The sequence below is a fragment of the Sus scrofa genome, chromosome 9 (assembly GCF_054392235.1).
Source record: "Sus scrofa isolate SSC_HxYL_T2T_F1_AM1 chromosome 9, Sscrofa_HxYL_maternal_Yorkshire_Landrace_v2.0, whole genome shotgun sequence".
In the NCBI taxonomy this organism is placed as follows: Eukaryota; Metazoa; Chordata; class Mammalia; order Artiodactyla; family Suidae; genus Sus; species Sus scrofa.
In genome coordinates, this window is record NC_139391.1 from 83,320,922 (window position 1) to 83,335,562 (window position 14,641).

Sequence of the window (14,641 nt, forward strand, 5' to 3'; positions counted from 1 at the left end):
GCCTCTTAAGTTTCCTGCACCGTGAATCCAACTGTGCCAAGCCTAGGCTCTCGCGAAACCAACCCCGAGCGCGACCGGGGCACTGGGACGCCGACTCTGCCGAGCCTGTACAAGGCAGCAGGACCGGTTCCCGCCCGAGCATGGAGATGAAGCGCCAGGGAGGGTACGTCCGGGGCGCCGGAGACGCCAGGCCCGAGTAGCTCCTCCATGGAGCCTTCCCAGAGCGGTCCCTGCTCGCCGGATTCTCCCCAAGTCCTGTGCGGTACGTATCCTTCGCCTCCACAGTCCAAGGTGGGGAATACCTTGGGGTGGAGTGGTGGGGCATTAGGAAGAGGTGGCGAGGAGGGCCACTGGTTGGGAGACAGAGTTCTTCTGGCAGGTGACCCTCAGAGACCAGGGTAGGCTTCCACTCTAGAAGTTAGAGCGACTGGCTGTGCCCCTTGGCTCGAAAAAAAGTAGTATGTGTGTATGCGCGTGTATCTCTGTGTGTGCAGGGGGCTTGACTGGGTAAACTGAGCCTGGCTTTCCTGTATGCAAATCGCATTCACTTTCCCCACCCCCACCCCACCAAATGTGGAGATATCCAGCACCTAATCCTGGTCAGCTTTACCTACCCCTTCCTCTTCCCGCGCCCCCCTCGCCCAATCTCGCCCGCTCTCTCTCTCTCCATCTCTCTCTGCTGATGTGTACGTTTGTGAGCACTGCCAGAGCTGGCGAAGAACCAGCCACCGCCTCTAGTCCGAGCTGCCCGGCCATCAAACACTAGGGCAGGTCTTGCTGCCAGAGACGCTTGGGCTCGGAACCAGCCTGCACGCGGCTCTGTGTGCCCCGCCACCTCCTGGCTCCACCGCCCCGGAACTGGCACCCAAGGAGCGCAGGGAGCAAGAAGCCCCTCATCCTCCCTCCCTCCTGTCCGCCTGCCTGCCGACCGCGCGCTTGAGGGTTTCAGGCGCTGGATTTCCTCGCTTTTCAATTTTTCCTGCTCCCCCCACCCCCACCTCCGGCTTTTTTGGTCCACTCCTCCCGTCACGACCCCTTTTCCCCGCTTGGTCACCAAGCCTAACCTTGCCCGCATGGTCATGGGATGTCTAATTTCATTTGTATCTAGGCTGCTGAGAGCGCTCCTTGCTCTATAAAGTGGATGTCAGGTGGATCTATGTTTTTGAAGGAACAAAGACTCAGCGAAGGCACCGCGGAGTAAGTTTGAGACGCGGGAGGATGCAGGCTGCGTGCTGGTACGTGCTTCTCCTCCTGCAGCCCACCGTCTACTTGGTAAGTCGCTGCCAATTCCGCTCCCCAGCAATCCCACCCTGGTCTCAAGGCCAGGCAACTGGGGCGCGCGGGAGAAGGGTGAGAGCCAGTTCAGCGGGAGCAACGTTCCTAGCGACAGTGTTGAAACAACTTTGGCAAGCTGGTCTCCTGATCCCTGTGGCTTTTCCGGGGTTTCCACCCCGGTTTCCTGCTCCGGTTGCCCCTCTCCTGCTCCTGATTCTACACAGCATCTAGGGCGCCCTAGACACCCATAAACTGAGGAGATTGCGAGATGGGATGCTTTATGGGGAGAGATGGCAGAGAAGGGGTGGAAGACAGGGAACTCTCATTAGTTTATCTAGAGTTTAAATGAATGGAAATGGAAGTGATGAGTGGCAAGCAATGAATCTGCCCAGGTCTGTGACTTTGAAAGTCAATCTACCCACCCAGCCCCCAGTTTGGGGAGGTGGCACAAAAAGAAGTGTAGGTAACTTTGTTCGACTTATAGGGTTCATACAGGACAAGTTTAGCTGTCAGACAGGAGCACCACAGGCGTTCAGATAGTTAGGTCAGAGATGCTCCAGTAAACCTATAGCAGCTCACCCTCCTCCTCCCAATCTCTCTTTTCCTCTAAACAACTGAACCCCAGTTCCAGTGCTTAACCCCTTATTAGGAAGTGACAGACTTATCTCCAGGGAGAGAATACTAAGCAAAGCCACCATCCCAGTCCTCCCAGAGCTGAGTTTTCTGGGGTCTAGACTTTGCACACTGTTGGAACTAGGGGTGTGTGTGTGTGTGGGGGGGGCAGATGGAAGTTGAGGGAAACACTTTATTGTGATGGCCATGAATTGGTAACTGTGGGCACAGTGCAGAGCCAAGACCGAGAGTGCAATTTCTCTGATCTGGCTTCAGGGAGGGCCAGGGACATTCTCATCCTGCTGGTGAAGTTGTGCTCAGTGTGCAGAACCACACAGCCAACCTTTGGGCAGCAGGAGCATACCGAGGGCTCTCTGTGATCTGACTAGGGGAGAGAAGCGCTGGGACAGCCTGGTGTAGTTGAATAAGTGGGAAGGGGTAAATGGTGCCACCCATTAACCCCAAGGGTTTTCCACCATCCTGGGAACAAGAGCATTTCCTAGCTGATACCTTAGTGCCTCTGACTATAGGGCTGCTAGTTGTATGATCTCTGTATATGTTAATGAATGTGTATGAATGTGTGTGTGTGAGTGTGTATGTAAGATTGTGTATATACGGGGTTTTCAGCTTGAATCCAAGAACCCTTAATCTTTGCACCTTTATTCCTTGACCGTGGCAGCCGCGGACGCCAGAGGGCGCTGCGCGTCAGTGTCCTCGTCTACAAGACAACGTAGGGGTAAACAGGTGAAAGCCGGGCAGCCAATCCAAAAGAACAGCCTTTCTGACTGTCACCGAAGTCTGCGCCTTCTCCGGGTGAAACGCAGACGGAATGTAAAAAATGTCCTTCTCATTTCCTATCTTCAATCATTTTTTGCCCCCTCCTGTATCCAGTGAACCCACTGACATTGAGAACTTAGAGACGCAGGGCAGAAAGTTTGGCCAGAGGAAGTAAGGAAATTGTTTATTGAAAAAAAGAGGAGGGACCGCAAAGTGAAAACTACAGAGGGGGAATATTAACGATTCCCTTGACCACGGAAACCCCCCTGCCCCTGCTCCCTGCATTACCTTTACGTAGGACCTGAATCTCGGGACAGTTCTTAATGTCCTTGAACTGTGCTCACATACGCGGCAAAAGCTCGTGGCTGTGGTGCAGTTTATTGCTTGGAGCAAGTATTTCGATAGTCTGGAAAATAATCTATCAAAAGCAGAAGTGAAATCAATACGTTGTGTTAAATTTTAAATGTGTTTGTTGGCAGTTAAACCGTTTTCCACTCATTACAACAACAGTGCTGGATTTATTCTAATGCGCTGCGTTCTCAACAACAAGCGCATTAATTCTCCTTTAATTGTAAACTGGGAGCATTTTAAAATCATTCAGTGTGCAAATTATGCTGATTCAATTACCGTTTAGTTACAGACTTCATTACCTGAATGCCTTTTGGCGATACAGAGAAAGGAGACAATTTTTGCAATTTCACTCAAAACAATACAAAATGTGAACAATAAAATAGAGAAGGCGATTTAGAAGTCCATTCTTTTCTCCCCCATCTAAAGTTGTTTTGTGTGTCGGGGATTAGAATCCACACGCACCACAAAAACAAAAGGCTGGTGGCTGTGACCCAAGACAGTATTTCCAGGGATTTTGTCCTATGGTTATTTGTCGGTAAAATTCTGAGCTGTTTTCCTGGAGAGGCAAGAAGCTGACTTTTACCATGGAAATGAATTTGGAAGGGTGAATTGGGCAGTCCAGTCAGGTTGGTTTTAGGCAAGTTAATAAGTGAAAACCCTTCATTAAATCTCTAGGGCAATGACACAGACCAAGAAGTGGTCAAAGCCTCTTTCTCCATCTGTTTTATTAAATGCCAGATACAGTAACTGAATTTAATGTTTGTAGCTGCACCCCAAAACACTCCAGACCTTTGTAAGAAACTGTAATAGATAGATGCCTGTAGGTTGTCAGGAGCTTCTTCAAGTTGTACTCCAAAAAGGCAGGGGTGGCAGAACCTTTATTTTATTTTATTTTTTCCCCTTGAATTGACACAAGCCAGGGAGTTTAATGAATAATTTTTTTTGTCTTTATGGACTCACACCACAAGTAAAGTGACAGATACACTCTATCTATCTATCTATCTATCTATCTATCTATCTATCTATCTACCTATCTATCTATCTAATCAGCCTCCTAGCTGATACCACAGTGCACCTTTTTCTTTAAGCCCCTCAAATCCCAATTATATTTCCCAAGGAGTAATTACACATTATGTTCAAGGAGCAAGGTTTGTTTAGGTATCTCCAATACAAAAATATTTAGGCTTCCGCTTATAGAAATATACCTTAAATACTCCCAAATTTGGGAAGATTTTTTTTTAAAGGGAAAACAACTCTCTATCCAGTAGATCACTGTATATTTAAACCACAGCTCCCTGCCTGTATTTAGGTGAATGTTTTCAAAGTATGTTTCCTGGCCCAGGGTCCTTTGAATGCCTGTTCTGGGTTGAATATTTTGAGCCTTTTTGTGTTTATTGAGAGATGGGTCTGTCCTATTTCAAACCAGACGCTCATTTTCATACTGCAATGGAAGTTAATTAGAAATCTGTCTTCAAAGTTACCTTCTAAAGCATATTAGCTAGGATATTCAAAAATCACCACAGTGCTAACTCCAGCCATAAATGCAGGGAAGCAGGAAATCTTTTTTTTTTTTTTTTTAAATAAAGGCGAGGAAGTCTTCTGTTTACTGAATGTTACTGAATTACTGACTTAAAAGCCTGAATTCAGCAGGAGAGGAACCTATGGTGTAACAATACTTGTTAAAAATAAAAAAGTCCTGTACTCTTTATTCTCCTGTCAGTTCTGGACTGATTCCAGGATATTTTCAGTATGATATAATGGAGTAACAGACAATAGTGTTTTATCAGAATTGAAGCATACACTGGATAATCTAGGGAAACATGGTTTCTGGCTTTGAAGAATGGGGGTCCTCAGTTGAGTTATTCTCAGTGGAGCAAGCTGAAGGACAGGCATGGGCACACAGGAAGGACCCCTCCTTGCAGAAGGTAGAGGTACCCTGCTTGGGGGCTCACCTGTGGCAATTTCCAGAGTCAAGAATTACATCTAATGAGCACTCTCAGGGCATGTTAACCAAAAAGTTACTCAGAAATTGAGTCCAGAGATTCTGACAAGGGGTTGGAAGATGTTATTGTGGTCAAGTCACAGATCCACAGTCTATTCTAATAAGAGGCCTTTTACCCTCCAATTTAGTTCCCAGCATTTCTGCTAGGAAACAAATTTGCTAATGATCTGGTTGCTTTTTTAACCAATCTGGGCAAAAATTGAACGTTCTTTCTAAAATTTGTGTTTAAAAACATTTTGAGTCATCTGTTCCCTCGAATTTAGGGTATTCTTAAAACATAAATTCCATACCAATCGTTTAATAGAGATTAAAATGTGATTAATATATTTCATGGACTACTACCTCTACACTGTTAGAAGCTACACTGGGGGAATTCTACTTATTACAAAGGTGGATGTTAAGAGATGTGGAAACTGAGGGAAAAATAGCAGGAAAGAGACCACCAGTATCTATCCTCTGAACTAGGTATGTATATGTACTATCCTTTGAAAATTAAGCCAGATGCCCACTGAACATTTTGATCAATTTCAGCTATTCCTGAAAAGAAAAAGCATACCAGTCAGTGTTCTCTATTAAGGCCAGTTCTTTGAGGCAGTACTATAAGGTACCTAATCCCACTGAATTTCCTGACTCTTCTGCTCTAGATCAGCTTTCCTGATATAGAATTAAGCCAAGATTTTTGAAGGAGCCTATGCCCCAGCAGCCCAAAAAGAGAATTAATCAGTCTTAAGACCTATTGCAGGACTTTGTGAGAAGTTGCTACTATTCCAGGCATTTCCCTGAAACAGTCAACTCTCCACTGACCAGGAAAACAGTGCCCTGGGTATGTGGAAGCACTTGGGTGGGTCGCATTTCTGCTCACTTCTGTGATTATGGTGGTCTGGGGCCTTCTAGTTATAGCTTTGGGGAAACTGCTTTTTGTATAAGAAGGAGAGAACCAGAATTGCACCAACTTCCTCAGCAATATTTTCTCAGAAAGCCATTAAGTTCGTGGCTTCTTTTTGTGTGAAGTTGATTTCCATTTGGCTTTGAATTGTTGATGGCTATTTCCTCCTTAATGAAAGTGTTGTCTAGGTGAAAAATGTATCAGGTGGCAGGGAAATTGGTTGATTTTTTCGAGATAGGTGCCCAATGTCCTACTTTTCTATCTGAGGGAAGATTTTCTGCAGACTACAGAAATCGACAGTATTGTCTGGGTAATAACCAGCGACAATATTTTCAAAAGGGCATTTGAGTGATGAAAGCATTTGGATATTGCTTTTTCAAATAAGCAATTTTCTGTCTTGGGCTTCTTTGATTTTTATAGGGGGTAGAGGAGAAGAGGCCACACATTGGTAAAGGGATGTTTCCTGGCTTCACCTAGTTCTGAAACACCGAGGTACTAGCCAGCGTTGGTTGGAATTCCAGGGTGTGAAGAGCTCTTAGTGAGTTTGTCACTTCGGTGATATTAAGAGTCAAAAGGGAATCCTGGGAATGAAGAATAACCCTTTTCTTGCACACTTCCGCCCATAAAGAAAGCTGAGGGAAGCTGTGAAAGTTTGCTAGCTCTCAAGTGGCCAGTTAGGAAGTGTACATTCTTTCTGATTTTTTTTTTTTTTAAGAAAATGCCTAGCTTTGATTCGATTCAAGAAAGTTCCCTTAAAGCAACCACGTCCTTTAGGAGCTTCGGATCTCATTCTAAGATCTTAATAGTCCTCGCCATTTTAATTAATAGAGGGAGGTAGGCGAGTAAGCCCGCCCGGCGCCGTCGGGTCAGCAGCTTCCAGGAGCAGCTGGGTGGAAAGGCAGGTCTGTTCCCTCGCCTCCCTCTATATTTTCTTAGCTCGTCCTGCGAATGCTTGTTGGAAGTTGCGATCTTGATTTATCTGCTTCTCAAGCTCCCGACCAGCTCTTTTTCTCTAAGTCAGCACTAACCCCTCCCGGAGCTTGGTAAACACCGCGCGCGCGCATTTTTCTGCTGCAGATTGGCATGTTGACGACTCCGCTTGAAGGAATGTGACAATAAAGTGGGAACCAAAGCTTGGCAAGCACTTAATCAAGGATAAAAAGGTTTCGCTGTAAGGATGTCACTCAATTTATTGTGAAAGTCGAATGAATTACGTTTAATGAAAGTGCTCCCCAGATGAATATTACGAGCAATTTCCTGAGTTGGCTCTGTCAGCTCGAGATGAGGAAATGCCAACCCAGATCAGGAAAGAGCGCCCCTCTCAATTACTATGCAAGCTTTCCAAGAGCGACTTTTTATTGAGATGATATATATTGGCGGCTTCTTCAAGCCCCTCCGCGCGCCCAGGAGCGCTTTTGCGCATTTTCCAAGTTTGCCGTCTGCCCTCACGGGTTGCTGGCTGTTGTTTAAACTTCTAATGAGCTTGCAGTGTTTCTGCTGCGGGCTGAAAACCTAATTACCTCCTCTGTAAACAGTTTTCCCTAGTATATTTTGTTTGCTACGGAGGTGGGGGCTGGCGGGCGGTGGGTGAGGGTGGCCGGTAGAGACTTTCCTTTCTTTATTGCAAAGGGTTCCCTTCGTTATAAAAAATTCCTCGGCGTCTGGTCAGGGGCTCCGGGTGTAGGAAGGCGAGGCGGCGCCGGGAGCTGGGGCATTGGGAGAGTGCGTGCGGTGGGGTCCCATGAGCAGCACGTGCCTCTCCGGCTGCAGCTATAGAACAGCTCTCTCCAGCTCCTACTTCCTTTAAATTAATGAGGGTATTTTACTTTTTCAAGCGGGAAATACGATGGGGAGGGGGATACACCGGCGGCATCCAGAGCGCACAGCTTCATCTGCATGAGAATGGAAAACCGTGAGGCTTCTCTTGTACTGTTTCTTTCTCTCACAATAAGACAAATTGCTGCTTATAAAAACCGAGTGTTTCCTTAGAAACTAGCTCTTGGGGGCTCTGCTCGTCCCTGCTGAATCTGACTCTGGTTGGGCCTCGCCCGTCATCCCCATCACCCTAAAGGATTCTGACGAGAAAAATCTGAGGCTGCCGCTCAAGAGGCGCAAAGAGAGGCTGGGCGCCCTCGCCCCACCGGAAAGAGCGGTGTCCTCCTGACACATTCCGCCTCACGTCACAGACCTTGCTCCCACCCATTGATTGTCAAGGCCATTTCAAGTCGTCTTCTACTGTGAGAAGCGATAAACTTCCTTCGACGCAGGCTTCACACTTTTGTCTCGAAAACTCAGTCCTGTGACTGAAGCCGCGGAGTGTTCGGGTCCAGGGGAAGTTTCCCAGGCGGAGTCACCGCCGTCACAGCTGCGCGCTCTATTGTCTGCTTTTAGCCTCAGATGACCTTCAGCAGTCCCAAGTGGTTTATGAAAACACAGGTGCAACCCTCTCGCATCTGGACCTCAAGCACTCACACCAGAGCGTGGCTCCTGGGGAACTTTTTGTCGACGCCGCCCAGCTTTGATGCTCCTGGGGCAGCAGGAAGGACTGCAACGGTTCTCCGGAGGGAGGCCACGGCACCGAGAGTGAATGGGGCGGTGGCAGGCGGCGGGTGACTGGAAACCCGGCCCTGAGAGCGATTCTTCAGCACCACGGACAGCGCCAAAGGCTCCGCCCCGCCTGGTCCCGGCAGCCTGGACTCTCTTCCGAGCTGCTATGCAAGCTTACGCCTCTGGAAGTAGAGTGGGGCTCTTTCCGCAGACACTTAGCTACTGCCCAGCCGCGACAGTAAAGACACGCCTCCCCCTCCCAGTTGTTTGAGAGCACTAAGCTCGATCTCTAGGTTCCTAAGGCTTCCTGTGGTCAGAGCCTCTTGTTAGCACCCTTTCCCCCGGCCCCTCCCTGCTTGCGGCATCACGTGATTGCCACCCAGTTTGTCCTGAGCCGGGGTGAATCCTTCTTTTCCCCCTACTTCCTCCTCCTCCGCCCCAGTTCCCTCACACAGTTCGTTTATCCCTGCTCCCAAACATAAACGTGAATCCTGTGATGTAGAGTTGTAAGTGTCTTTAATAATGTAAAAGCCTTGCTTGACAGACAAGGAAACAAGTAGGAGGAGGGGAATCAACTGTTTTGAAAGAGTAAAAGCCAAGTGGGGAAAAGTGACTCCTGCCCTGTCTCCCACCTGCGGGGAACACGCAGGTTGTCCTCCAAGATATGCGCCTTTAAAAAGCAACGCGAGTGGGGATGGAGTAGGGATTCCTAATTATTATGAATTTCTAAAGGAGCAGTAATTATTCACGAGGAACAGGACAAACCGCGACCTGGGCAAGGGAATCGATATATTTGGTATCGAAAGTGCCTGGCTCGCCTTTAATGCAGACGAATGGGCATGCAGTCTCATTATTTTTCGTGGCTAGGCTCCCCGGCGTGGGGCCTGATGCAGCGTGGAATCTATCATCATTAGACCCGGGATGGAGTGTGTGTGTGTAGGGGGGGGGAGTTTCTCCTTATTTACTTAGCAAAACAAACAAACCCACCAATCCTCTCCTTTCAAACACAAATATACAACGGTCGCCCCTCCCCCTGTTCCCCTCCCCTTGCCCCCTTGCTCTGGTTACTGTTGCACACTCCCCTGGGCCTTCCCTGAGCACTTTAGAGCAGACACTGCTGTCACTTAAAGTGGACGCAGTCCCTCCTTGGCTGCGGTCACACGGTTAATTTGGTCCAGAAATAAGCCAGAGAATACCGAGCATTGGCGCTAGGGGTTCTCTGTGTCAAAGGCGAAGGTTGGCTGGAAAGTTCTGTTCTTTTCTCTTGCCTAGCGTCAGAGTCAATCCTTTCTGGACACCCAGTTCTGAAAATCCCCCAGTATTAAAGGAGCAGAGGTCTGGCAGGTAGTGTTCCATCAAACAACCTGGGAAGCCAGCTTGGAGAAATGCAGGCCAGTGAGATGAGAACCATTCTGGAGGTGAAGAGAGGTTGGAAATTGAATATCAAGGGAAGGGAAGATTTAGGCTTAACACCTCAGGGTATTCTCGAAGGCCTCGGTGAAAGACCTTTTTGCTCCAGGTGAGGTGCTGGCTTTTTGGCTGCACAACAACCCACTGCAGTTTTCCAGGACTGGGAATGGGCCCTTACTACATGCACTGGGGCCGCTAAAGGGTTGAGGATCCTGCCTACTGGATTGCACAGCATTTCACCATTTCTGTTCCTTTCTGCAGCCCACAATCCCTGGCACAGTCGTTCTCACTCTTAGAAGTTGCCTGACACCCCTGGTGGGCAGCTGCTGGAATGAAACGTGTATTCCTGCACTGGTGTCTTCACTGTTCCCTGAAATGCCGTAGTTCTAATAGTCAGCTGAGGGTGTGTGTGTGTATGTTGAGTGCTTAGTCTTCATCTGGCAGTCCCTCCCTTATTATAGCATATTAATGCTAGAGAAGACAGGGCATAGCCCTTAAAAAAACAGCCTAACTCCTCCTCCTTAATTGCAGTAACATTATCTTAATTATAATAACATTTATAATAACACTGATAAAAACAAAATTAAAAATTGTGGACTTTCAGGCACAAAAGTAATATCAATACCCTTCTCCCCTGGGATTTCCTTTTCTTTAGAGCCCAGCCTTTCATGGTATGTTGTGAATACCTGAGTGTCTTTGTTTACTTACGGGCAGAGACAGCCAGCCAACACAATACCAGGACTGTGTGATCTACTGGTATCATTTCCTCCCACCATCTTCATTTTTTAGAGGATTTATAATTAAACTGTGTGAGGTATACGTAATATAAATCCAGTGGAGGACCTTTTTATTTATATTTGTGTAGCATGCAGAAAAAAGAAAATTAAGTGCTTATGTTGAAGTAAAAAACCTGCTTTGCTATTAACAGAAATGTCCCTTTAATTTACTTTTCTCAAGCCTAAAACACAGTCTCTGTGATACCAGAACCCGCCTTCATGCATTTTTCAAGAGAGATTCCAATAACCTGAAAAAAGACTTTTATTAGCTTGTACTTAGTGGGGAAAAAAAAAAGGCCAGGCTAGCCTCTTATTTGAAATATATGCTAAGTTAAACATGGCACAGTTGCAGTACAAGCAAGAAGCTGAGTAGCTTTCTGGACACAGCTGCAAGGCCCTACATTTTCCTTCCTCTCTCTGCCCCAACCCATCACAATGCATAATTACACATAATGTAACAGGGCCTTCCCAAGGACCTCATGCTGCAAATCAACAGGCATTTTAATAAAACTGAAAGTCATAGATTGAAAGGAAAGAGGCACAAATTTCCTTCCCCAAGATGGGTTATTGTCAGAAAAATTATGATGGAAAGACTTGGGGAAAATTTCTTGGCTTAGAAGAGCCTTTTTCATTTACAGGTTAAACACACACACACACACACACACACACACACACACACACACAGAGAGAGTAAGACTGGATATTCATCTGTACATCTGCTCTTTGAGGGATTCCATGGAAATTAGAATGAGGAATTATTTTATTTTTATAAGTTTTTATAAGTTGAAATTCCAACGTGGGTTTGACAGTACCATTTCTTGATAGGAATCTTGTACTTGACACTGCATTGTTGGCCTGTTTATGTCAGTATTTTCAGCTATAGAATGAAAGCACTTTTGGTAAAGAAGAACTGTTGCCATGATAGCTGGAATTTTAGTGATGTATGTATATGCTAGCCTCTCCAGCTGAACTTTAGAAAATTATTTTTCTCCTTGTAACCTTGTAGCTGAATGTTATTAGAGGCCCACAGGTATATAAAACAGCTTATATAAAATTAATGGACTGCTTTACATTCACAATCTCTTACTTGTGAAGCCCTTGTAAAATATCACATCTATTTAAAATAGGGAGAATATAAAGTCAGATTTGGTGTGCAATCAATAGTTGTAAAATATTCGGTGAAATATTTGATTATTTTGAGTGAGTTTGACAATGCCATGGAAATTTACTGTTCGTTTTTGTGCACCGATGTGGTAATCATACGGCTGCCTCTTCTTTTATGTACTCGACTAGTTTTGAAACTGATTGTAAGATTCCAAGGAAACATCTAAGTATATAATCTGAATTTTAGAAAAGATGTATTTATTGACTTACTAGATTACAAAGAGATCCATGGCTCACTATGAAGTCACAAATAAGAAAGAAAAAGAAACCTCTCCAACATTACTTTATTATTTTGTTTAAAATGATCAACAATATATTTACTGGAGTTGTGTACTTTGGATATTTAATATGTATTTTTTGAGTAAGAAAATGGAGAGATGTTTTAATTTAGCCTCAAAATTAATAAAAATGAGACTTTCTAAATATAGTGAAATTATTAAAATAAATCTCTTATTTTTCATTAATGTGGATAACATTCGGAAAAATGAGAGATCTTCACCCTTTTTTTTTTTTACTTCAAAAACATTTTTTTTTTTTTTCTTTTTAGGGCAGCAGCTGTCTGTAGCATATAGAAGTTCCCAGGCTAGGGGTCTAATTGGAGCTGCAGCTGCAGGCCTATGCCACAGTAATGCCAGATCCATGACCTATACCACAGCTCATGGTAATGCCAGATCCTTAACCCACTGAACAAGGCCAGGGATTGAATCTTCATATTCATGGATACTAGTCAGGTTCATAACCTGCTGAGCCACAGGGGGAACTCTTTTTTTTCTAAACATGTATTAAAGATTGCATTTCTTTTTATGGTGCTACATGGTTTATGATGTCAAAGACAAGCCATAAGCTCCACTATGGAGTTTTTTCCTTGCTGTGCATTTCATTTGGGGCATGAAGCTTTTTTTTTCCTCCTGCCTTATTGGACTAAGAATTATACATAGCCTGAAACCATAATCACTTTTTAAGAAACTTCTTCCCCTTTACCCCCACTTTACTGGAAGTTTCCAAGGTAAACTTCTAGAAGAGTCATACTTTTTTTTCTTCTTGTAAAAATGACCATTAGACTATTGTGTTAAAATCTCCTCTAAATAAGAAACTATGCCCTAATTTATCAACCATCTACATACATTGCTGATGTTTCTCACTGCTCATGGAAAACTCTTAAAAACATGGATTGGATGATATGAGATCCACTATACTATTTTGTCTGAGAAGTTTTCAATGAAAATGCTATAAGTAATCTCAGGTTAGATTCTAAAACTGAATCGTAGAAAGATGAATTGTGATTTGTTTTTAGAGCAGCTATATTATTGGTAATAGGACTGATTACATGGCCTCTGAAATTGAAAATATAAAATACCTTTACTCACATAATTTTTTCCAGTTATTTGTAAGTAGTTGCTAGTACCAGGGCACCATCATTTATTGTTTAACAGAATTAAATGCAGGGAAAGATGCAAACCACTGCATATGAAAAGAAGTTATTCATGCATAGTCAGTGTAGTTTTTCTCTGGTCTTGATGTGAAACTTAATTGCTATTGATGCTGAGATTTTGCAGAACATGGCAGAGTTTTTGCCTCTTTCACAATAAATATGTAATTGAATGATGAGTGCCTCATGTTAGATTTTCAACCTTATTTCTTTTGGTTTAATAAGGCAGAGTTATGAACAGCTGCACCAGAGGCAGCCACATTCTCTAGCCATTTAATGCAGATCTGGCATTAGCACATGAGCTGAGCTACCACTTTTGGATCTGCAGCTCTGCTCTCAGGCTGAAATGTTCTGGAGTGAGGAAGCATGAAGTGAATGATTTGGCTGGAGATGTTTAATCCTGCCTTGCATTCTTGACTGAAATCCTTCACAATTAGAACATCTCTAATTAATGTGTGGCCAGATGAATTTGCACAGCTCGGATTGATGGATGCTAATGTTCCTTGAACAAAGGCTGGAAAAAAATGAGAGGTTTTAAGGGCAAATTAAATGCTGAAAGATGGCTAGTATCCTCCCAAAGACCACTACTTGTATCTAGGTGGATAATATGGCACCAATGCAATAGGAATAAAAGAGTTATGATGAGAAAGTGGGTGACTTGGTCCAGTGAAGACCTGCCATGGGAGAGAGACCATAGGTCCTTTTTAGCTATCCTGGACATCTCTCTCTTTCTTTCTTAGATCTCTCACTTCAATTCTTCAGGGAAATGGTGTTGATATGACTTATTATGAGAAAATAAAAGAGAAGGGCAAAGTATTAATTCTGTAACCTTAGGCAAACTTTTTAATCTCTCAGATCTTAGTTGCCTAATCTGTAAAAGGGAGCTGACAATACCTCCAACCCCAGAGTTGTTACTGAGGATTAACTGACTTAATGTGTTACAAAGAGCTGAGAAATGTGCCTGGCACTTAGCAGAGGTGATCAGCAGTAAAGGGGAAAAAGTCCAGGCAAAGATTTCTGGATCAGGTTCCCATGCTCCCATCACAGCTGTTACAGGGATGAAATGAAGCTCTACCCTAAGACAAATCCTCTCTTTTGTTTCCCTCTTGCATCTGGTTGATTGCTATACACTTTGCTCAGTGCTGCTCAGAAATCTATACCTATTTAATGGGAGTAGTAACCATTGTGATTAAAACAAAAGAAATGGCCATTTCTAGGAATTCCCTTCGTGGTGCATCGGAAACGAATCCGACTAGGAACCACGAGGTTGCAGGTTTGATCCCTGACCTAGCTCAGTGGTTTAAGGATGTGGCGTTGCCGTGAGCTGTGGTGTAGGTCACAGACATGGCCTGGATCTGACGTTGCTGTGGCTGTGGAGTAGGCTGGCAGCTACAGCTTTGATTAGACCCCTA

General features: G+C 44.8%; 1 protein-coding gene across 1 annotated transcript in view; it reads left to right on the forward strand.

Moving 5' to 3' along the window:
* The window catches only part of NXPH1 (neurexophilin 1), a 310,633-nt gene continuing 295,992 nt past the window's right edge, over nt 1–14,641 (forward strand). The window contains exons 1-2 of the mRNA XM_084977103.1: nt 1–262; nt 1,109–1,272. Coding sequence (XP_084833229.1) covers nt 1,219–1,272 — 54 coding nt within the window. The 5' untranslated portion in view covers nt 1–262; nt 1,109–1,218. The remainder of the gene's footprint in view (nt 263–1,108; nt 1,273–14,641) is intronic.